Here is a 25189-nt window from a genome sequence, read left to right as displayed (position 1 = left end):
CCGGAGCCCGCAGCCCCTCTGCAGTAGTTATGCCAGAGCGCCCTGGGTAGAGCGGCGGCGAGCGGGCAGCTGGGCTGGGCCGCCAGGAGCCACCGCACGCGCTCGGCGCCCTCCTCCCCGCCGCCCTCGCCCGGTCCCCGCGCCGCCGCGCCCCCGCGGGCCCCGCGGCCCCGCGCCCCGCACCCGCGGGCTCGCCACCGCTCGGCGGCCGCCGCCCCCTGGCCGCGCGCTTGGCCTCGCCCCGCCCCGCCCGGTCCCCCGTCGCCCCGCCCCGCCCGCCGGCCCCGCCCCGCCCGAGCCGCCGAGCCGTTCCCGCCCTCGCCCCGCGCCCAGGTAGCTGCGAGGAAACTTTTGCCGCGGCTGGGTAGCGGCACGTCTCCCGCTCCTCAGGGCCGCTGCCAGCCTCGCCGGGTTTCGGGACTGCTCTCGCTCCCGCTGCCACTCTCCCGCGCTCTCCTCGCTGCCCGCGAAGCAGGATGGCGGGGACCGTGCGCACCGCGTGCTTGGTGGTGGCGATGCTGCTCGGCTTGGACTGCCCCGGACAGGCGCAGCCCCCGCCGCCGCCGCCGGACGCCACCTGTCACCAGGTCCGCTCCTTCTTCCAGAGACTGCAGCCCGGACTCAAGTGGGTGCCCGAAACCCCCGTGCCAGGTGAGGAGGAGTCCCCGCGCGCGTGCCCCGCGCCCGGCGGTGAGCCGGGGTGGGGGGTGGGGGTGGGGGGCGAGTGGCGGCCGTACCCCGAGCGCGCCGGCCCCGCGGGCCGGCGGTCGTACGCCCCGCCGCTGGGCACTCGGGAGCGGTCGCTGCGCCCGCGGCCCGGCCAGGTCTACCGGGGGAGGGCGGAAGGGTGAGTAGGGATCGTGTCTGCATCCCCCCGACTCGCTCTGCTGTCGGGGAAGGTGCGGGTGGGAGGAACCGCGGGGATGGCCTTCCCGCGAGCGCCCATTTTTGGGGGGAGGGCGGGAAGGGGGGAGCTGCTTCCCTGGGCCTCGGCGAACTGCCGCCCCACAGCCGAGCCGGTGCCTCGGGCGTTTGCCACCCTCGCTCGCACGAACGTGCCAGCATTTCAGCCTCAGCCGGACCGCGGCTCCGGCCTTTCCCTCCCCAACCTGCCCCCACGCCCTCCTTTCCGCAGCCTGGGTTCCCGGGGCTCGCGGGCCCAAGTGCAGGCAAAGTTGAGGACAGATCTCCGAATCCGCAGTGGCAGGTAGAGACACGCTGGGGGAAACTTTTGAGTAGGTGGGTCCCCGCGATGAGGAGGACCGATCCTTTTCCTTCAAAACAGCGTCCCTTATCTAGGTTGGCAAAATCGCTTCGGAAACGGTGCTGCTGGCCGGGGAGCAGGAGTCCAAAGATGATTTAACTCCTCCCCTTCTCAAATTCATCTGCCTTCTTGACAGGCTGGACCCTGAAGGGGAGATGATTTTAGGTGGAGGAAAGTTTCCGAACGCCTGCCTTTTGTTCTGCACAATCAGATCGTGTTGTAAGGGCGTATTTTAACCCTAGCTCAGGGCTGCCGCTGTCAACAGATGAATATTAATGGCCTCGCGTGATTGACTGTCCCGCGGTTGGACTCCTAAAAGCCTGCTTTAGAATCCAATTAGGACAAGTTGCTACACTGACAATGCGGGCAAGAAGAGTTGGTTTCAAACAGGTTAATTTATCGGAGGTGCGCTCCGCAGCAAACGGCCGGTGGCAGTCGCAAACCCTGCGACGTCTGTGGCCTCCGGGGTCTCTTTCCCGACCCGTGCATCCGGCGGGGCGCGCGCCCCGCGCTTCGGAGGGATCGGGAAGCAGCCCTCGTCAAAACTTGGCTCGTGGCTCTCAACAAGTCAGAGAGGCGGGTCCGATGGTCGGACCAAGTTGTGAATGCGATGCGCGCCCTGTGGGCGCTAGCAGCGAGCGTTCGCGAGCGGGAGGTTACCTAGGCAGCCAGCGCGCCCTCAGCCCTCAGCCTTTTCTTTAGGTGGATGAAAAGAGCCAAGCGAGCCTGCTGTTTGGTTGCAAAGGTAATTGGTCACCCCTTTTGGCGACTGAAATGCATTTGCGCGTACGTTAAATATTGCTTGGCAGGATTTCGCTTTATGGGAGGGGAGAACTGCCTCTTCCACTGTTAGGTGTTAATAACGTACCGCGTGGGCGTGTGCAGGAGCCGTAAGGGGCAACCTACGAATCGGTTCCACAGGGCTGAAACAACAGGCGAATGTCTCTCCCCTCGAAGTGCCGTGGTAATTAGATTGCTAAGGCCAGAGAACACGCTTTTGTTGATAATGTAAAAATTGGTCCTCACAGGATGAGTCCCCACAAGATGAATGGGTCCAGGGTTGGGGTTGGGGCCACATTTGGCTGATTTGAAGCCAGGGAGTAAAGGTTGTGCTCAAAAGAAGAAAAAGACCAGAGGGAACACGCTGATACTCAGTGAGCAACCCCCTCCCTGTACGCACACTCGTGCTGGCTGGTGCTGGCCCTCCCTCCTCCTCCCCAGCTCTCTGGCTGCCTGCCTCTTCACAGCATCTGTATACAAGTACTGGGACGGCCCACACACTGTGTGTAAGAGATTTGGCCTGGGCCTCCTCCCTCTGAGCTCCCTTGCTCCCTGCCTAGGGATGGCCATGCTGCAGAGAACAGGAACTCCTAATGGGGATTTTTCCTTTTCCTCCAGTATTTCCCGAACTCTGTAGGAAAAAAAAAAAATCACTTTCCAAGGGTCTTCGTAGAAACCCAGCTTCCCTGCTTCACTTGTATTTAACAAACACGTGCAGTGGTGAGCTCTACGTGGCCGGCACTGCTTTGACTCCGGCTGGAGTAAGGCCAAACTTCAAATACGGTGATACCCATGCCGCTACCATGTATCCTGGATTTTCTGGGGGCAGTGCAGATTGCCAGTACTCTGTCTTGGCACGAAAACCATGTGTCCTGGATTTCACTTGGGCAAATGTGGTCACTGTAGAGTGGAAAACATGGTGAAAATCCTAATGTCCATGTGTGGAAAGAGCTCATCAGTATTTCAGAGAAGAGACGATAATGGCAGACTAAATACAATGGCAAGTGCATAATTTCAAAGTGAATAAATGTGTAATTTGCTGCTGTCATTCAGTGGTTGGAAATTGAAAGAGAGCTGCAAATTATTTGATAGTTACGAACCATCAAGATGACCGCTTGACTTTTTTTTTTTCCATCTATATTTTAAGCCGTGTTCAGTTTTCCCGCTCCACTGTATTAACTGCATTAAAGCTTTCTTTGTCCCACATAAAATGAGATTTGGTCACAGTAAGGAGAAATCCTGGAGAATGTCCTGTGTCACTTAGGGGGAGCATTTGGGATTGACTGCTAACTTCGGCCATTAGCAGAATTGGGTTAGAGTGGATAAGGTACATTTCTTATGCTAATATGGATGAGACTAAATGGCGTTTGAAATCAGCCAGCCTAAACAATAAATCACTGGTGTTGAAGGGGGCTACACCAGACTTCCACAAAGCTGATCTAAAGCCTTACAATCTCATGTTCCCATTTCTTTTAGAGCGTTCAAAGGCACGGGATAGCAATTCTAAATAGCATGTCCCCCAAATCCATAGATCTTTTCATACCCCACTCTCTTTTTTAAGGATTTGTAACTTGGAAAGCACCACAGATGGAAACCAGGCACACAGAGTTAGCATTTGGCAGAAAAATCCATATAACTGACTTCCAGTGTAGCTCTTTTGCCCTTATTTAATTTAGAAAAATTCAGAAAAAAGCCGATGAGCTCATAAGTCTAGATGTTTATTTTGTTTTGCTTAACCTACCCACAGGCGCAATCAAGAATGGATACAATTTTAGGCAAGGAACGTGAGCTAGTAATCAGACAATGATGTTTCCAATTGTCTCAAGGGAATGTTACAGAAGTCTGAAAAAAAAATTCCTCTAAACAAAAATCAAGTGTAATTCACTTTATGAATGCCATACACCACTTTTGTGGGGGGTGGTGGTGAAGGGGACGGATCGGAATGAGAAAATCAAACAAACCGTGGTAGTGTTGCAACTCCCCAAAGATTGAGGGATCTTGCCTTAGAGGGCCTTGGAAAGTGCGGGAACCAATCCAGAAGGCCAAACTCCGGTATGGGTAAAAGGCAACCCTGAAGAGCCAGGATGGACTTGGCGTTTCTCAAAATAGATGAAACGACATAAAAATCAAGATCAGCATTCTCGAAACAAAGAGAGAGTGTGCTATTGGTTGTTGTTGTTTTAAAGTGTGAGAACTAGCAACCGTATCTGGGTGGCGTCCCCCCATTCGTTTGAAGCAGTTAGTGGTCCTAGCGTCGAGAGGGAGAAGAAGAAGTGAAGTGTTGGGAGGGTTTTCTCTCTTCCGAGACCGCACCAGACATTTGGGCCAGCAGGTGATTCGTTAAAACTTGGAAAAAGTCGTATTATTGTATGCTAACTGGGAACAGTTGGGAGAGTCCTTTTGAATGTGGTCAGTGTATTTCTTCCACGCGCCCTGATGGTCGGTCCCGAGCTGTGCGTGGAGGGAAGCGTGGATCCGATTGACGAGATAGCTGATGACTTGGGCTGCAACAAGTGTGAGAGTGGCGCCCCTTGGCAGGCCCTGCACGAGGTGCTGGAGGTGCCGAGGGGAGCAAGACACAGTCCCTTTTGTCAAGGCCGCTCGCATTCTAGTGGGGGAGCATACGCGTAAACAGGCTTCTCAGGAAACTTGTAGGATTAAACAGGGTGAAAAGGGCTAGAAAATACCTCCAGGAAATTGGCTGAAATGGTCACAATAGCCAGCCTGGGCAAGGGAAAAGAACTGAAGAGATGAAGTGGGAGATAGGGCGAAGGCTCTTAATAGGGCCGCCATCTTACAAAGTTTTCTTAATTCTTGGAGCAAATTCCGTGTTTGTAAGCATTAGGAGATGTGTGCATGAGATAATTCTGATGGATGCTAGATGACACAGATGGTGTCAGTTTTGCAATTTTTTTTTTTCCTGTGGGCTGGTAGATTGCATCCAATATTTTGATGCAATATTTTTGAGCATTCTGCTACTTTCATCTTCAGAGTCGCAATGTTTGGTGTTCACTGTAGCCTAGAAAAAGGCTGCTTATTACCAACCTGGGAAGAAAGAGGCCTGGATTTGTCTGCTATGAGACAAGACAGAAAATATTTTTTTCTCCTTAAATGGCAGCTATCAATGACCATGCCAACTTTAGTGTTTGATGCATGTACAAAAGCATGGGTCTTAAGAGGTATCTTATTACTCATTTCTAAGAAAATTGAAGATAATCACTTATAACTTGTGCACCCGATACATCATTTGGAAAGAATTTCACTAGGGATCATATTGCTCAACTGAAAAGTTCTGGCACGCTGAATTTGTACATTTTTGTGAATGCTTCCTTTACTCTGATCTCTCGCTTTTTTCTGCATATGGTTATTTGTATGTTTTAGATTAGAAGCTTCTTAAAGGGAAAGCACTGCATTTGATGCAGTGTTGAGCACAATACCGAGAGCACCATAGGGCAGTTAGTAAATTATTGACGATAATAGAATTTCTAGATCATTATGTATTCTCTATGAACTCTCAAATACTTTCCTAAGCTCTGTGTCATCTTACTTATTTTCAAAGCCTAAGTCCAGTTTCTTCTGGCACATTATTGGGGTATGTGGACAAACTTTTCAGGCTACATATATTTTGACTGGAGAAAGATTCGGTCTTTCCTTAGTTAGCTGGCAACGCATACCATCAAGCAGGGCTTATTAATGTCGAGTACCCAAAGAACAGATTGAAATTAGCAACATTGTTGTGACTGGTTTAGTATCATTACAGATCAACAATTATTATAGCACATAAATTGTAGGACATCTCTTAAATCAAACTCTCTTTGATTTCATGTCAGCTAGACCTTTCTCGTTAACGTTGACGTTACCGTATTTGGGAGTTGAGCTGTAACACATGCACAGACCTGTTGAAGTACCCCACACGTTTCTGTAACCTGGGATCAGAATTTGTGCTCAGGCTCCATTCAAGAGACCGTAGTAGGAGCCAACATCTATTCAGCCCTAGCCAAGCTTGCAAATGGGTTTGATGTTTTGGGTAATCTAGGGTCTAATGGCAAGTGTGGGCAGAACCCTCCCCCCCCACTCATCTGCCCATATTTAGCAAATTGTCTGGCTTGAAACAGGATCTCCAGCACTCCATTAAGAAATGAGCATCGGAGAATAGAATCCAAATCACGGGCCCCAGACTGGCTTTGGAGACAGCATAAGGTAATGGGAATTTACCTTCTGAGATAGAATGTCAGGGAGAATGCGATTCAGAAAGCAAGGTGAAGGTGGGCATACCGACAGAGAAAATGTGCGTTTTGAAATGCTGCATTTGAGGGGAAAACCCTCACTGGAACATTACCGTCTCGCTTGAACACCTTGTTGAATACAAAGTAAAGAAGATTTAGTTCCATACTTCCAGTTGGGCCGACTGAAGATCAATTACGTGGGTGCCAATTATTAGAAATACGTGTCTGCCATTTTTAAACAAAAATGAATCCAGATCGATTACCAAGAAAGGCATTTTCACTTCTGCCTCTCTTTGTGTGTAGCTGGATAAAGCCTTATTGGAGAGTTTGTATTTTTCCTCATGAGTAAAAAAAGAGTGAGTGTTAGGACCAAAATGCATTGCCAGTGTTCCAAACAGTTAATTACTTCCAATAGCTGAAATTGTATTTATATGCTAGATTAGTAAATCTCCTAAGCTCTTTGAAGTATACTTAATAGGCTTATATTGATAAATAATTGATAGGAAGGGAGATAAAATACAAGTGAGAGTGGCAAGAAGAAGGGACAGGGAAGTTAAAGCCATTATAAAAGAAACCCCCACTCATTGTATCCTATCTATCCACCTGAAAGTTGAATGATGTACATTTCTCAGAAATGATGGTTCTGAGGGCCGCCTGGGTGGCTCAGTCGGTTTAGTGTCTGACTCTTGCTTTCATCTCAGGTCATGGTCTCAGGGTCGGGGGGATTGACCCTGCATCAGGCTCCACGCTATGCATGGAGCCTGCTTGAGGTTCTCTCTCTCTCTCTCTCTCTCCCTCCCCTTCTCTCTGCCCCTCCCCCCACACATGTGTGCGCATGTGCGTGCTCTCTCTCTCAAATAAAATAAAATGAATAATAATAATGAAAAATAAAACATTTTAGAAGAAGTGATGCTTTTGAGAATATCCTGTGTTTTTCAGGATTTTCACAATGAAATATGTGTTTATTTCTTATAAATCCAGAATGAGGCAGAATCTTAGACTACAATTTTAATTGGTCTTCCTGAGTCTGTCTTTTGGAAATAAGTGTATGCCTGCAAAATTAGAAATTGTGAGTATGGCATCTTTCAGGCATGTGTTCATTTTCATCTACGTCTGCCTTACTGGGCTGGAATCTTCATATCTGTATCTGCAGAATGTAGCACAGAGCATAGTACAAATCGTAGGTGCTCAATAAATATTTGTAGACTAAATGAATGAATGGAGGTAGAAATGTATTACAAAGAAAATTTCCTTGAAGCCAATATTTAAGTAGTTGATTCACTTTTACTAATATATTAAGGTTTCTAAAAAAGTATTTTCCAGGTCAAAAATCCATTTGTTGTCTATAGGTAAGTGTCAAAGAACTGTTTTAATTCACGTGGCTGCACTCTAATTCCCTGAAAGAAGTAGACTAGCCAAATCTTACGAGAGGTAAGTATTCTGTGCTTGTCTACAAGGCTATTCTAAGTAGTTTATAGATAAATACATCTACGTCTACATAAATGCATACATTTCCTTTACAAATCTGGTATTTAGGTTCCAAAAATAATGCAGCTTGGTGGCACTTAACAGAAACATACAAGGGATGTATGTAAGTTTTTCTTTGCTCTTTGGTGTTCCTTACGTAGAACATCGAGTTTCACAAGTGTACATTTAGAAGGACATAATCCAAAGTGGATATTCAGCCATGGAGATTTTATTGGAGTAGGATAAAGGGCCTCATGAGAGTTCTCTTAATTTCTGTATGCGTTAGAGCAGACTTTTAAAGTCAGCTGAGAAAACTCAACTAGTTGGCTAGGGATGACCCACTGGGAATTCTTTCAGCTAGACGCCCAACTAGGAAAGAGGGTAAAAAAGAAAGGGAGGGTGTTCTTTTGAAAATAATATCCGAATTGCCTTTGTATCCTTTCCTCCTTAATTATGGTTCTGCTCCCTCTCCCCTAAACTCTTCATTCTGGTACTTGTATTATATAGCAGCATCCTGGGATTCCTCATTGCTCTCTGTCCAGTTTTGGTTTGGATGATCGAAGCTGAGGGAAACGTGGGGAAGAGAGGAAGGGTTAGAGCTACAGATTCAGGGAGGACGTTCAAATCCCTTACCCTGGCATGTATCAGACAGTTCACTGACACATAACAGACTTGAAAGGAGTAGAAAACATTTGACTTTGGAAATTTGCATGTGCAGAGAAAGTGTGGAGATATGCCCCAATTGCATCTGGGTCACAGAAATACTCTTTGTGCACGTCTTGGTTTGGTGAAGTACATAGCTTATTCATAGCATCTGCCAGACCCTACAGTCGTTGAATGTGGGAGCTATATTTGATTCATCGTGATGTCCTCTAGAGTGGTGAGTAGAGGGCCTTGTACAGAGTTGTTAATAAAGATTGGAATGAATGTGAGAATAAACGCCTAGAGACACAGTCTGCAGGACTTGACCGCTGTTGAATGAGATCCTAGGATGGCAGGCACCTAGAGAACGACTGGGTCTCTGGATGCATCATTGGCTAAGTTGATCTGCGGTAGGGACTGCGGATGGGGTGGTGGAGGGGAAGCCATTTTATTTGTTCTCTGTGGCCCTGGGAGCCTTGTTGCCCCTCTTTCAAGATTGAAGTCTGGGGGGGGGGGGAGTGACAAATGGAAAATTTTACCTACAGATTTATCTAAATGTGGTCCTGGGGGGGAACCTGGCTGGCTCAGTCGGTGGAGCATGTGACTCTTGATCTTGGGATCGTGAGTTCAAGCCCCACATTGGGTATAGAGCCTACTTAAAAAAATAAGTGTGGTGTTTGGATATGTTTTATATGTATTTTTATTTATATATTTATACGTATGTGTGTATTCATAGATTATATATGTACAAATATTCTATATTTCTATTTTGATAGCAACAATTTATAATCATGTGTTATTTAAACTGTTTGAAAGTTGTTAATTATTACTGTTGGTAGTGAGAGGTCTTTGAAAAAAATTTTTTTTAATGCTTATTTATTTGAGAGAGAGAGAGAGAGAGAGAGAGAGGGAGGGAGAAAGAGAGAGGCAGAATGTGAGCTGGGGACAGCAGAGAGAGAGGGAGACACAGAATCTGAAGCAAGCTCCAGGCTCTGAGCGGTCAGCACAGAGCACGATGCGGGGCTCAAACTCACAAACTGCGAGACCATGACCTGAGCTGAAGTCGGATGCTTAACTGACTGAGCCACCCAGTCGCCCCAATAGTGGGTGGTCTTTTACAACCATACCTTACATTTGTGTCGTGAAAGCCTTGCTTTCATATATCTTATGTACAGACAATGCAGTCACTCATAAAGTGTCCGCAGATTTTGAGTTCCGCTAAGCTGTTTGGTTCCAACACACACACATACACACTCACGTTTGTACACTCATACATACCAACATACAATATCCCTACATCTGTCCGTCCTTAATAACCTAGAGAATAAGCCTCGCTTACCCTGGGAAGAGATAAGGGGTACAGCTTTTCAGAGCTCGAGTAAACCATTTTCAGTTGGATTGGCCCCAAATTGTTGCAGAGCAAATTGTCACTGATATCATAGAGCTCATTTATTAAGTTCCATCATTATCCTAAGTACAGAGATGTGATCGTCATTTAAAGCAGTGGTGGTCAACCCATACCGTGAATTTGGCTCATTTTGGAGAATGACTTCTAGCACTGGCTGCATAGCATGTTGAGCTCCATAGAAATGAGAATGTGACCCAAGAGGCAGTTTCCAAGTTAGCTTTCATGGACTGATTGTATTGGGGACCACATTGAGTTGTTTTGGAAAACAGATGGAAATTCTCAGCAAAGGAACCTGCTAATAATGAACCTTATATGCTATCGCTGCATAAATATTTAAAAGTTTTTCATTCATTTTCTCCTTCAGCCAACATTCACTGAGCACTGATTCTAAGCCAGGTACTGATGGCGTGAGATAAAATCACTGCCTAGCGCGGGGGGGGGGGGGGGGGGGGGCCGGATAAGGAAAACCAGAGATGTCAAGGCAGTGCCATGAGAGCTGTCATGGAGCTGGGCACCATGGACGGATCTGGGGGGCTGTTGAGCTATGGAGGAGGGGTGCCCCGCTGCCCTTAAGTTGGCTGTCATGTAAGGTATACGCAGAGGCACAAAGAGACAAAATGACACATTTGCTGGGCTGGAATATTTTGGATTGCTTGGCGAACAGCTGTGGGGAAAGGAGAGGAAAGATGAACTGGAAAAGTAGGCAGGAAATGCTGAGGAGTTTCCTCGGGCCGTGTCCAAGCATGATGAGGAGCCATGAAAACATTTTAAGAAGAGAAAACATATGGAAAATGACCGGAGAGTGAGTGGTGACAAGGAGTTTTAGTAATACAGGTGGAGAAGGAGGGCAGTAAATAAGGGAGTAAAAGATAAAGTTGAGAGACTAGAGGAAGTGGACCAGGTAAGTCTAGAGAACTTCTAGTTTTTCTGGGTGGTGGGGTATGGCACATAATAGGTGGTCAGGAAATATTTGTTAAATAAATGAGTGAAATACAGGAAGAATATACTTTTTAAAATATTTTTAAACTAAACTCTACCCCCAGTGTGGGGGCTTGAACAGACGACCTTGAGGTCAAACGTCACATGCTCTACCAACTGAGCCAGCCAGGCGCCCCAGGAAAAACATATTTTTAAGGGGTGAAGTAATGAGTTTGATTTTGAAGGGGCTGAGTTTGAGGGGTTCTTTGATCATTGAGGCAGAAATGTCTGCTAGACAGTTGAGCCTGTGTTTTGGATCATAGAAGAGAGAGAAATCAGGGCTGGGGATACATACTTGGACATTAACAGAATATAGATGGTAATTGAAACTCTGGGAATAGATGAGATCACTAGGAAATAGTATGTATACTCTTCTAGAGTTCAGGAGAAGCATAGTTGGGACTCATCAGCATATAGGCTTAAGTTGGAAGTCATGGGTGTGGATGATGTTTTCCAGGCTTTTGCATGTGACACATCTTAAAATGCGTTTTGCCAACATCTGGTGATTAAAAAAAAAAAAAACAACTGCCAAAGACTTCAAGAATTCTCTTGATTAAGAGAAAGTATGAGTATATGTTGTCATGGTCCAAGATTTTGTAAATAAGATAATGCACTACCAAATGCACGTGCGTGCGCAAACACACACACACACACACACGCACACACACACACGAGGGTGGGGGGGATGTAGAGAAGTATATTTGGATCAAGGGATTGGACTTCTATTATTTTTGATAGCAGTAATTAGTAATTTGGTGTGATCTTTAAACTGTTTGCAAGTTGTTAATTGTTACTCTTAGCAGTGGGTGGTCTTTCACAACCATTTGTGTTGTGAAAGCTTTGCATTCACATATCTTATGTACAGACAATGCAACCACTAATGAAGTGTCCCTAGCTTCTGAATTCCGCTGACCTGCTTGCTTCTGACGTAGAGACCCCTCTGCACACTACCCCCCTACCCCCACTAGCTGGGGAGCAGCGTCTCACTCTGGAGAATGAAAGCTGTAGCCGTGTGTAGCTTTTGGAGCTCTGGTCTCTATTCCACGGCAGACTGGGCCCTGCTGGCTGGTCTCTGAAACATGTTCCAAGCAAATACTAGGCATACTTGTGTAATTGGGCTGATCTTGTCTTAAGTGTCTATGGAGATGTAATGTTTCTTTGGTTGCGGGGAGAGAGGGTGGTCTAATGTTCTGTTTCTCTGGCATGAATAGTCTCTTTAATTTCCCTTTTGGTTAAGAGATTGCCTTCATTGGGGTTTCTACTTTCATTCAACGTAAGCTTGAAAGTCCTTGATCTCTCGCTAATTTAAAAAAAAAATTTTTTAATGTTTCTTTTGAGAGAGAGCGCGAGTCGTGGAGGGGCAAAGAGAGGGAGAGACATGGAATCCGAAGTAGGGTCTAGGCTCCGAGCTGTCAGCTTAGAGCCCGACATGGGGCTTGCACTCAGGAACTGAGAGATCATAACCTGGGCCGAAGTTGGACGCTTAACGGACACAGCCACCCAGGCGCCCCTCCAGTTGATGTTTGGAGGCCACTTTCAGGTTGATGGAATAGTTTGGAAAGGCCCCAAGGGAAGAGCATGGAAACTACCATTTACTGAGTGCCTGCTATGTGCCAGGTGCTTTATGTTTAATCTCATTTAATCCACACAGCAAACCTGAAAGATAGGTGGCATCATCTCCATTTTACGGGTGAAGAAACTGAGGCCCAGAAAGGTTTCCTTTCCCCAAGGTTGTGTAAGCGGCGGAGCCACGATTTGCATCTGGATTTGTCTCACTTGATAGCGCATGGTCTTTCTTTTTTTTTTGTTTTAATTTTTTTTTAACGTTTATTTATTTTTGAGACAGGGAGAGACAGAGCGTGAACGGGGGAGGGTCAGAGAGAGAGGGAGACACAGAATCTGAAACAGGCTCCAGGCTCCGAGCTGTCAGCACGGAGCCCGACGCGGGGCTCGAACTCACGGACCGTGAGATCATGACCTGAGCCGAAGTCGGCCGCCTAACCGACTGAGCCACCCAGGCGCCCCCGCATGGTCTTTCTAGTATGCCCACTGGGTTCCGAAGGGGAAGGAATATGGTCTGGATATAAAGCATTCGACTTAACTTCCCACACTCCTTTGACTTTGTGACATTTTTTGCTCTGGGCTCCTCTCCTACTCCAGAGCTGATTCTCTCTCTGCTTGTTTGCCTTCTTCCTCCCACCCCTTCTGAGACGCAAGTGCTCCAGCAGCCTTTGTCCTTTGCCCCTTCTGTTCTCTCTCTGCTCATTCCCACACCCATTCCCATGACTTCATTATCTTCGCTGTTCGAATGACTCCCATATCTCTTTCCAGCCTGACCTCTTTCTTGCTGTCCAGTTCAGAATTTCCTAGTCGCCCGCCGAGCATCTCCATCCAGAAGTCCTGCCAATGCTTCACTTTCAACAGAGCCAAAAACTAGTCCATCATTTTCTTTTCCTGTCTGCGCAAACCTGCCTCTCTCCAACATTCTGCATTTCTGGTGATAGCAACTCTGGTACCCGGGCCTGAAGCCATGAAATCGTCTTGGACTCCTCTCTGTACACATCTCTCACCCAAATGAAATGACTAAGTCTTGCAAGTCTGCAAGTCTGCCTCCGTCGTGCCTGTCCGTTGCTCTTACCTCCTTGGCACGTGTGCCCTCTAAGCACATCAGGCTCCTATCTGAAAGGACCCTGTAGTTGTCTGCTCCCAAGCCTTTGCTTATGGGCCACCTGACTGTCTGCCTTTTATTGATGCAGTCATCTAGTCCTACCCGCTTTTCAAGGCGGCAGTGCGATCCACCTCCTGCATGAATCACATCAGGATTCCCTATGACTACTTCCCTTTGAACCCTGGCATCACTGTACTTCTCCTATGGCCTTGGGTCTCGCTGGCTCTTCTAATTATTTATATACTGGGCTTCCTACTAGAGGCTTCCTCCTTAAAGTGTGGCCCATGCACCAGCGGCATCGGCATCATCTGAGAGCTTGTAAGAAATGCAGAACCTCAGGCCCCATCCCAGACCTGCTGAACCACATCTGTATTTTTAAACAAGATCCCCAGGTGATCTGGATGCACGTTAAAGCTGGAGAAGGGCTGCTCGCAAGTGTAAGCTCCTTCAGGGCAAGAACCTTGCAGGAGTTAAGGGAGGGTTTTGCACATAATAGATCAATGTTCTTTTGATTTCTTGCATTTGTGCTGGCTTCCCCATTCATTCATCCATGTGGCCTCCGAGACCCTAAACACAAGAAATTTATGTGGGGAGGGAGGAAGAGGAAGGAGAGAAAGAGAGAGTTGGGGGGGGGGAAGAGAGAGAGAGAGAGAGAGAGAGAGAGAGAGAGAGAGAGAGACACAGTGGGGGGAGAAGGAGGGAGGAGGGGTAGAATGAAGGGGCTGGATTGAGCCTGCATGATCTCTGCTCAGCAGCTGATAACTTTGTGACTGCTTTGGAAAACAATCTTTGCTCTCCCAGATGGTTAGGACCTCTTGTCTACTCCTTGGCTTAATTTAATGTGGCCAGAGGCAAATATCTTCGGAGACCATGATGCTCTTACCCTAGGGACCTGATGGTCTCCCACTTTCTTTTTTACTGGCTTTCTGGGCTGTACCTTCTCTGGCCATGCCCAGCAGCCAGACTGGAACTTTTGAAGCGATTCAGAGAGCCATGGAAGAACTGTGCCCAGTGTTTCAAATAGTCCCTTCTGTTTTCAGAAACTGATTTTCTGCTTTGTTTTCAAACTTCAAAGTTTGCTTCTGAAATAAAGGTTTATTTTCCCCCACGGAATTCTGAAGGTTTTATACAAGTGTTAATTTCTAAAACCTAAGTCATTTCTTGCCTTTGAAACTTCAGTGCTGTGGGTCAATTTAATAACGTTGCCTGAAGGTTCTTTTGGCCTTCAAAAGCTGTCAGATTGCCTTTCTTTGTTCTTTGAGAGAGTAAGGTTGCCTCGTTCACAAAGCTTGAAGGAGTTGAAACCAGCACTTATGCAATCATGCAGTGTTCCTCCACCCCGCAGGGATATCCAGTTTTATTTTCAAGCTAGGTCCTAGTGGCAATGAGATGTATTGCCAACCGACAGTTCTGGGTGAAAGTCCCCAAAAGCCCATCACCATTTATTTCATGGAGTAGTGTTAAGAAGTAGCCCAAGTTACCGAGACACCCGTAGCTAAGAGGAACAGTGGATGTTCTGCGCACACCCATCGCTGCCCTTCTGGGGCTCAGAATAGCTCCAGAGCTACTGAGCGCCCCCCCTTCATCATCTGCCGGACTGCTCCCCACATCTTCCCTTTTCGTCTTCCTCCCTTCTACCCTCACACACTCTCTCAACTGGTTATAATTTAGAACAGAAGGTGTTTTATGGTTTGTTATATTTATTGAATGGTTTTGTGTTTCTTGTTCTCTAAAAAAATTGGATGAGTGGAATGTTTTATATTTTCCTATTTTACTTTTAAGTTGTATTTCCTTTTCCTATAGCTCCTGATTTCCTTTTCTCCTCTCTCTCTTCCCGCACGTTCCTCTGCCTCCTCCACATCTGCTTGCCCTCAGTGATTCTGGAGAGAAAACAGCCTTTCCATTTCTGTCCGCATATTTGGTTTGGGTACCTGGTGACTTCTCTCGGGATATTTCGAAATTTGATTCCTTAGTTTGGAAAGACAGAGCTCTAAAATATGCACCGATGAATTTACATTCCACTTTCTAAGAACTCTGAGTATTTAAAAGAGTTGTGTGTGTGTGTGTGTGTGTGTGTGTTGTACAGATAGCACAAGGCTAAATATAACTGACTGGAGTATCTCAGATCATTGCTATGTAGTTTACATTCTCTCTCACTTTGTCATAATTCTCAATGAATGCAAATTGCATCTTTGTTCTTAGAAATCTCTTTTCTTCCACTGAACTGCCTTTCCTTTTCCAAAGATCAGGGAGCCCCTTTGAAACACTGCTAATGTGGGGTGGAATTGACACGTAGCTCGTAGGCTAACCAAATGTAGCTTGCTTTTCGCTGATGAAGTTATCACGTTTCAGGGCACGGTGCCACTTGCAGGATTTTATGGTCCTAGTTTCAAGTTTGACTTCAGGTTAAAGAGCGTATTCCGATTGGACTATTCCTTGGAATTTTGGCTTTGTCTTAACACTTATGGGAATCTTTTGTTTGGCCTGTATCTATTATCTCTTCCGGGCTTGGCCAAGGCTGTTAGGTTATACACCTATGTATAAATATTTAACAAGATAAGTTAGACAAAATGTGCTTGAGGATACCTCAGCGCTCCCACCCCCATCCCTGCCCCCGCCCCTGCTCAGTTTTTGTGTAGGGTCACAGATGGTTGCTTTATCTCACATGTTTGGATTTGGAGGACATTCCTTTGCACTTTGCTTGATAGACACAATGAAATGGAAGCGTGCGAGTCCATCTTGACTATCAAAATGGTAGCACCAAGGAACAGATAACATTAGACTCCTCTTCCTATTTTTTTCTAACTGGTTATCCAAACTCCCCTAAGCCAGAGAGTTTTAGGTATGAGATTGTGTGTTTTTAAAGAAAATATTTTGGATAAAGACTAATGTTCTCAAGTCAGGAATAACAATTAGTACCATTCATTAATCAGGGGCATGTTTTGACTTTGAGTCCTGGCTAGGAAATATAAACTGTGAAAGTCACACATATATATGAACCTCAGGCAAATTTATGACTTGTCAGCCTTTTAAGGTTAAATTCTTAACCCCAAATCGGGGCTGGCTTTATATGTGGAGTCCGGCACATTCCTCTGGGCCACTGAACACCCCCCCCCCCCCCCCCCCAGCCCCAGCCCTTTGCTTCACAGCAGCTAATCACCTAATGAGCAAGAAGGATTTCTGCCTCTTATCAGCTGCCTAAACAGCAACAGGAAGGCTGATATACAGAGTATAGGTCAAAACCTCAGTTCTTAAACCAAAAAACTATAGGCTCAGTTTAAAACTCTGGATATGTGGTATCGCTGTAGTTATCAATGCCTGTCAGTGAAGGAGCTGGACACTTGAGTTCAACCAAATAGTCATAGTTGTCAAAAGTATGAACACTCTAATTAATTTTGCTAATAGTTCGTTCCTTCTTTGTTTAGTTCTTCTATAAATAGCCTTCATATAGGCTTTAATGAGCTTTTAGTTTGCGCCTGGAGGTTATTACGGTCATGTGGGGGTGTTTTGATTGTCAGATGGTGATGATGGAGGCAAGGGTATTTATATTTTGGCCCGGAGTTTGGAAGGGGCTGCCAAATAAACGTAAATAGCTATTTACTACTACTTTTATTTCTCTTTAAACCGAGTTTTTGAATAAGTATGCACTCAACTTGCCACGGGAGTCAGAGACAGCTTTGTGCCTTCTCATATCGTAGTCAGACGTTTTAAGGAGAAAGAGTCCTTGCCTGTTTCTGAGAACCACTTGGAATCCAGGCTCAGACTCACAGAGAATAAATATTTTAGGGTATTCAGTGCCCATTATAGTGAAAGCCCCTTGACTTTCATCTTCTGCATTTGCATTTTGTCAGAGACAATAATGAAAACATTTTTTTTCAGATTCCGTCCTGTTATTGAAAATCCTATTTACATAAACAGGCATTGTTGTGGCTTAGGGAAGAATGTGGGGTCCCATTCTTGAGCTCCTTGTATATCTTTGCTAAGGCTTGTCTAAATAGAAGTAATGACGCTTTAGTCTAAGCAGCTTTTCTCATTTAGGTAAGCAGGGTGGTTTGAAATTTCAGTTTACTAGATAATTGAGTCTCTTCTTAATTATTTCAGGCATGCAGGTTGCTCTCTTGATAGTAAAGACCCTAAAAATCTAGTAATCTCCTCAGGCATCCATTTGGTAATAAAATCCTGTGCATTTTCAGGGGTTAATTTTCATGACAATTGTGCGTCCCCTCCCCACCCCCACCCTTGAAGAAATCCTGCTATCTTTTAGGGCCTTGGTCTCCTCACGTTTGCCAAAGCGCTCGCGCGCGCGCGCACACACACACACACACACACACACACGCACACGTATATATGGGTGTCGCTGGAATGACTGGATCTAGAGGGAATTTAAATGTATTCAGATTCATGCTCATTACACAACTTTCATTTAGAGTTTTTAATAGCCTTGTCATATTTCTCAGAAAATCATCTGCCTGACTTTGCCAGGCTTGGTTTTCTGCCCTGAATGAAAAACTGAAGATCAGCAAAAGTGGAGCCTAACTATCTCCTATTCGATCCTTTTGATCAAAAAAAAAAAAAAAAAAAAATCTCACAGGTCATCTGGGGCGGAGTGAGGTGGGAAAAAGCTAAAAAAAACAAAAATAGCCCAGGCTGCCTTCACATCTGCTAGTCATTCCCACTGGTGTGACTTCAATTCAGCAAGTTTTTATTGAGCACCTGTGGTGGGGGCGGTGCTAATAATCGTTAACATTTATTGAGCCGGGCGCTGTGCTAAGCCTTTATGGGCAACATCCCATTTAATCCTCGCCACAGCACTACCAGGTGGGTATCATTATCTCCCCCATTTTACAGACGAGGAAACTGAGGCTTGGAGAGGTTTAGCGACTTGGCAGAGGTCAAATATTTTCTGACACGAATTAAACTCAGTCTGGTCCCAGGGCCGTGTTTCCAATCACTACTCTTGTGAAGGGCTCAGCATCTTGGGGAATGACTCCCCAAATGAGTTTTGAGAACTCAGTATGTGTGGGATGCTGGGGATCCAAAGTCAAATAATTTAGTCATGGTGGGGGCGCCAGACGTGTAGACCGATGAGGACCACGCACGGAGGGGTCTCCAGATCTGTTGAGGGGAGGAAGGAGGGCATGGGAACGGGGAGCTGTGGCGTGAATCTGTGGGAATTCCGTGTCCTGAGGCAGCTCAGCAGCCTGGGGTCATGGGCGTTTGATTTTCTTGTTCAGTGAAGGTCATCTTCTATGGGTTGAACTGCCTCAGCGATTGCATCAACCTGTTTCCATCGGGGCCCCGGCTGACTGCAGCGTCAGCTGCCTTGAACCCAGCACTGCTCAGACATGCAAGGTCGGCACGGTGCGGGACCTCACCGGCCCCATGGTTCCCGTGTCACAATTGCTCTCTTATTGGACTTCTAAAAAAAAAAAAAAAAACTAAATTAAATGAGGCAGATGTTCCTGAACCAAAGTGCTGTGGTCTCGAGAGCTGGTGGTTTTCTGAAGGTGGGTCATACAAGACTGGCGCCCACAGGGAGACCCCGGCTCCGGGTTTGGTTCGTTTAGCGTGAAGTGGAGCCCTCGAAGCGCCCCCTCTTGGAGCCCACGCTGGGCTCCGGGGAGCTCTGTGTCCGCATCACCCCCTGCTTGACAGAAGAACGAAGTGACTATTAACAGTTTGGGGGTTTTTCAAGTGAAATCGTGGGAATGGAAGAGAAATCCCCAAATCACCTGTTTGGGCAATTTATTTTTGTTCTTCATGGCTACCGAAGAAAGCAATGAGGAAACAAGTCACTCCTGAGCCGCACTGAAAAGTCCTTTATGTGCCGGGGCCCCTGGGTGGCTCAGTCAGTTAAGCATCCGACTTCGGTTCAGGGCATCCTCTCACGGTGTGTGAGTTCGAGCTCCGCATCGGGCCCTGTGCTGACAGCTCAGAGCCTGGAGCCCTCTTGAGATTCTGTGTCTCCCTCTCTCTCCGCACCCCCCCCCCCGCCCACGCTCTGTGTCTCTCGCTCTCTCCCCCTCAATAATAAACATTAAAAATAAACGTCTTTTATGTGTCGCATTCACAAGTTAGCTTTTCCTCCATTTTGGGAAACGCTTGGCTCAGGGTAAGGTGGACTCGCCAACGTGTGTTGAGTGAGAGAGAGCGAGAGGAACCATACCCTTTAGCTTTCTATCTCAGCTTCCCCCAAACTCGTCGTGTCTCCAGGCTTCTTACAGCTGTTCTGCAGTGGTTTGCTTGCCAACACCCTCCCATGCACTTTCTCCTTCATTAAATCTCTTCCACAGAAAGGGGTTGCCACCAAGTCTAGACTTCGGTGACGTGCAGGAGGAGGGCCAATTAGTGAGGATTTTGATTCCTATTACGTGCGGGTGGGGGGAGGGGGAGGGAACTCTGTCCTTCCCAGTCCTTCAGATACTCAAGTTGTAACACAGCAGTGTGTCGAAGATGTATAAAATTAGCGGAGCATTTACACAGCTATTCCCCAAGATGGCATAAATGCCACAGCACTAGAGCATGTCAGTGTAGACGCTGAGATCGGCTGAAGGATAGGAAAAAGGAAAAGATCAATCACGTTGCTCCTCACTCGGGGATCGAGAGCGAGTGTTTGATTTTCCTCTGGTTGCATTTTGCTTAGGCGCCGTGTGTATGTTGTGCTAACAAGGCAACCGACTCCCTTTTCCACAGGTTCCTATCGTCAGGAAAGGGGAACGATAAAATAGAGGGCACAGATTATTTACAGTGGCTGAGAATGTAATTACAAGGTGCAATGGCTTGAAACTGAAATTTAGGTTAGCCATTAGAGCTGGGAGAAGCATCTTAACAGTAAGGGCAATTGGGCATCGGAGAGATTTGCTTGGGAGCTGGTTAAGCAGCATCTCTAGAAGTGCCGAAGACTAGGACAGGTGTAATGTGGAGAGAGACTCCTACCATATTCAAGGTTGGGCTGGAGGCCCAGAACGATAGGCATCTTCCTTTGTTGCCTGACTCTGTTTGTGACTACCTAATTGCTAATAGCTTGAAAACATTTCTTCATGTATCCAAAATACACCTAGTTTGTTAAGCATAAGAAAACAGACTTTCTGAAATACGGGCCAAGGACTGAGGCGGTATTAGGATTTTTTTCACTTCTATAAGGCTTCTTTCTTCTTACAATATGGGGCTGCTGTTGTTAAAGTAACATTTGGGCTCTGTCTGTATGACTTTCTCAGGGCTGACCCCAGATAAAATTTGGTTTGGGTCTCTCTCTCTCTTTTTAGAGATAAAGCACGAGTGGGGGAGAGGGGCAGAGAGAGAGAATCTTAAGCATGCTCCATGCTCAGTGCGAGCCCAGTGTGGGGATTGATGCCGTGACCCTGGGATCACGACGGAGCTGAAATAAAGAGTTGGATGCTCAACGGACCGAGCCACCGAGGTGCCCCTCTTTTAGCTTTTAAAAACATCTTTCCTTCCTTTTGGACATTTCCCCTCACCCCTACCCGCGTGGTTTGGGTTGCCTCCCCGTTCCCTTCCTTCCCGTGCTGGACGAAAATCCCAAGTAAACTCTTTAGCCTTGAGGTATAAGGAGATTACCCAAGGAGTGCTGCACTCAGAGACAACACCTGAGGAAATTGCCTAACCAGAGTACTAACTCACCCGTGATGAAACATTTAGATACTGCCAGGCAGATACTTGTAGGTGGGGTAGAAGGTGGGGGGCAGGTATTAGTTTCCTAGGGCTACCATAACGGATCGCCTCAAATTTGGTGGCTTAAGACAACTGAAATTTAGTCTCTTGCAGTTCTGGAGGCCAGAAGTTCAAAATCAAGGTGTCAGCAGGGCCACGTTCCCTCCACAGGCTCTACGGGAGGATCCTTCCTTGCCTCTTCCTTCCAAGCTTCTGGTGGCTCCAGGCCTTCCTTGGCTTGTGGGCTACATTGCTCCAGTCTCTGCCTCTGTCTTCACACGGCCTTCTCTCCTCCGTGTCCCTCTCTGTGTGTCTCTTGTAAGGACACTTGTCATCGGATTTAGGGCCTACCTGATTAATCCAGGATGACATCATCTGGACATCGTTAATTTAATTACATCTGCAAGATCGTTTTTCCAAATAAGGTCATGTTCACAGGTTCCAGGGCTTAGGACATGGGCATATCATTTTGGGGGACACCATTCACCCCACTACAGAAGGAGAGCTTTCTGGGCCTCTTTAACCACACCAATACGTCAGAGATGTCCACTCTAAGGAGAACTTACTCCAGGGAAGCTGAAAGTTGGTTGTAAACATTCAGTGTGTTTCCTGAGAGGGATGTGGGTAGGAACTGCTGTTTAACTTGTTTTCTAAATGGCTAAATTGAGGACCAGAGGAGTGAAATGGCTTACCCAAGTCACCCTGGATCAGAAGTAAGAGTTCTGGGGGTGTCTGGCTGGCTCAGTTGGTGGAGCTTCTGACCCTTGATCTCAGGGTTGTGAGTTTGAGCCCCACATTAGCTGTAGAGATTGCTTAAAAATAAAGTCACTCATTCATTCCGAGCACACCTGTGTGCGAGCAGGGGGAGAGGCAGAAAGAGAGGGAGACACAGAATCCGAAGCAGGCCCCAGTCTCTGAGCTGAGAGCGCCGAGCCTGACGTGGGGCTCGAACTCACAAACCGTGAGATCATGACCTGAGCTGAAGTCGGACACTTAACCAACCGAGCCACCCAGTGGCCCCCAAATAAATCTTTTTTAAAAAAGAAGAGCCCTGAAATGGAATAGGATACCACATGTTTTTAACTTTACTGATTTGAGAGAGCGAGAGAGTGCGAGCGAGCGTGTGGGGGCATGCGTGAGCAGGGGAGGGGCAGAGAGAGAGGATCCCAAGCAGGCTCAGTTGTCAGTGCAGATCCTGATGCGGGGCTTGAACCCACAAACCATGAGATCATGAGCTGCAGTGAAATTGAGAGTCGGATGCTCGACCACCTGAGTCGCCCAGGTGCACCAGGATACCCCGTTATTCAGCTTAGCATTTATGTCTTGACTCATGACTCCTGTTGAATTGGTTTCCCCTTAAAGAATATATGGTTTCTAAACCCTTTAGCTATGGGAAGGCAACTGTTGCTCATTGCCCGCCTGAAGAACCTTTTTGTAGGTGATGGTATGCTTTCAACCTGCTTTAGCTTTCCACCTAGTCTTTGTGGTTTGTTGAAATGTCAGCTGCAGGGAGTTTTGGAAGCCAGAAATAGCTGGGAAGCAAAAGACGGCTGTTTTAGGATTGGGCATACAGAGTTTTAGGGACAACTTGCATGCAGAGTGGTAAATACGTGGTTGTCACAGGTGAGACATTCCCTGAAGAAACGCTGTCACACTTGCTTATGACGAAAGGACCAGTTCTAACATTAATGGCAGGTGACGACTTTGGTGTGTAAAGAGATCAGCGAGTTAGAGGATGGCCTTCTTGGAAACACAGCGAAAGGTATGTTAGAGGCCACCAGGTCGAGTCTGCTACCTAGTGCAAGAGTCCCTTCTGTGGGGTCTCTGACACTGCTACCCAGTTTATGCTTCGGTGCTTCAAGACGAGAGGAGCTTACTCTGTTCAGGAAGCAGGAGCTCCGTGCTGAGTATTTGTTCATTCCTTCAACAAGCATTTATTTTTTATTAAAAAATTTTTTTTTAATGTTGTTGTATTCTTGAGACAGAGACAGAGCATGAACAGGGGAGGGGCAGAGAGAGAGGGAGACACAGAATCCGAAACAGGCTCCAGGCTCTGAGCTGTCGGCACAGAGCCCGACGAGGGGCTCGAACTCACACACTGTGAGATCATGACCTGAGCCGACATCGGATGCCCGACCGGCTGAGCCACCCAGGCGCTCCCTTCAACAAGCATTTATGGAGTATGTCCTATATACCTGGCACTATGCCATGTTAGGGAAGATGGCCAAGATATAGTTCCTGCCTACAGAAACTTCCAATTTAATCGCAGGAATAAGAAAAGTATACCAATAGCTATAAAAATGCAGTATTAGAGGTACAAAGCGTGCTGAAAATTCCGAGTTGACGGCTCTTGGGGTTTATTTGGTGGGGAGGGTAGCTGGGGCAGGGAAGACCAACATTATGAAAGAGATACTTTATGGATGAGAAAGTTTTAATAGCTGAAGCTAGGGGAAGAGCACTCCAGGGACAGAAATAGCATGAGCAAAACAGGGAGGCTGGAAATGGAGCCATGGGTTTGAGACACATGAAATAAGTTTAATTTAATCCTCAGCCATGTTGAGAAGTAGGTGTTATTGTCCCTATTTTATAGATAAGGGAGCTGAGGCTCAGAGATCAAGTAACTTGCCTAAGATCACATGGCTGTTAAGTGAGGTTCACCCTGTGGTCTGTCTGATTTCACATGTCTTCCTTTGCCACTGTGTGCCATCCCACCAGGAAGCTCTCTGCCATTAGTTAGGGTCTGGAGACAAAGGAGTATGTATAAAGGGAATGTGGTTATTACACGGAGTGAAGTGCTGTAAGGCTGAGTTGTTGGCCTCTGCCTTGGCCCCACATCCATGTTCACGTATAGCCGAGTGCTGTTGATACACCTTCCTAGAAGGGCAGAAGCAGGTCCTTTGCTTTTTTTTGTGTCCTCCCAGTGCCCAGTCTAGAATGGGCTCAGTGCTTATCGCTTGATCTATAGCTGGGGAACTTAGACTCTCAGATCTGAAATTACCTTAGGGGTCATCTGGTCAGGCCTGGATTCGAGGAGGTATTTGATTAAGTCACACAGCTGATTTGGTAGCAGAGCAGGTAAGGACATTTTAGTTTTGGTAGGGAAGGGCTCTCCCTACCCCCTGTGTGATTTCATACACAGGGGAAAGGGTTTAGTGCTTAGATGGAGCCTAGGGTGTTGGAATTCTCAGCTACACTTCAGGTCTGCATATTTGAAGATTGTATCTGAAAAATAAAAATTCTACATCTCCTGAAAGATGAGATCTCAGCTACTTATCTGAGTAGAATAACAATTAGTGAAGGAGTGACTCAGGGAGACAGGAGAATTGCCTTAGTTTAGTCCCTCTGGCAAAATTCTAAACTACTAAAAGATTTTTTATCCCAACTGGCATTGTTCTGCAACCCAATTTTATTTTATTTCGGTTTTTTCTTCCCCGTGTCTAAAGAATGTGTGTGTGTGTGTGTGTGTGTGTGTGTGTGTGAGAGAGAGAGAGAGAGAGAGAGAGAGAGAGAGAGAGAGAGAGGGAGGGAGGGAGGGAGAGGGAGAGAGATCTTTATTTTGGGCTCTAAGGACTCTTCATTCATTTCCCCTGGAATACTGCTCTTCTAAAAGTTGCTCTAGTAACATCAATTAATCTCATCTAGTTCCTTTAAAAATGAACTCTCTTGGAGCGCCTGGGTGGCTCAGTCGGTTGAGCGTCTTACTTTGGCTCAGGTCATGATCTCACGTCTTGTGGGTTCGAGCCCCGCGTCGGGCTCTCTGCTGACCGTACAGAGTCTGCTTCGGATCCTCTGTCCCCCTCTTCTCTCTGCCTCTCCCTCTCTCTCGCTCTCGCTCTCAAAAAATAAGTAAACATTTAAAACTGAACTCTCTTGAAGTTCTGGCCTTGGTTCCAAGTCAAAGGGGAGCGCATCAGGCCCAAACCTCAGCAGGCCCCATGAGATACAAAGAAGACTCTGTCAGGAGTCTTTCCATCCGGGAACCTAAGTCTGGCAGAGATAAGCCAGGCAAATGCAACCATGATGCAAGTTAGAGTGAGAAGTGTTTATCTTTTTAACTTTCTTCCCCAGCTTTGCTGAGGTATAAT

General features: G+C 46.8%; 1 protein-coding gene across 1 annotated transcript in view; it reads left to right on the top strand.

Moving 5' to 3' along the window:
* The first annotated feature begins 290 nt into the window (after positions 1-290).
* Positions 291-25189, top strand: part of GPC3 (glypican 3) — a 419817-nt gene continuing 394918 nt past the window's right edge. Inside the window, exon 1 of the mRNA XM_047844910.1 lies at positions 291-651. Within this exon, the coding sequence (XP_047700866.1) occupies positions 477-651 (175 nt within the window). The 5' untranslated portion in view covers positions 291-476. The remainder of the gene's footprint in view (positions 652-25189) is intronic.

This window comes from Prionailurus viverrinus, chromosome X (assembly GCF_022837055.1).
Source record: "Prionailurus viverrinus isolate Anna chromosome X, UM_Priviv_1.0, whole genome shotgun sequence".
Taxonomy (NCBI): domain Eukaryota; kingdom Metazoa; phylum Chordata; class Mammalia; order Carnivora; family Felidae; genus Prionailurus; species Prionailurus viverrinus.
Note: the sequence above shows the minus strand (reverse complement) of the source record. Positions and strands in the feature narration are given on the sequence as shown.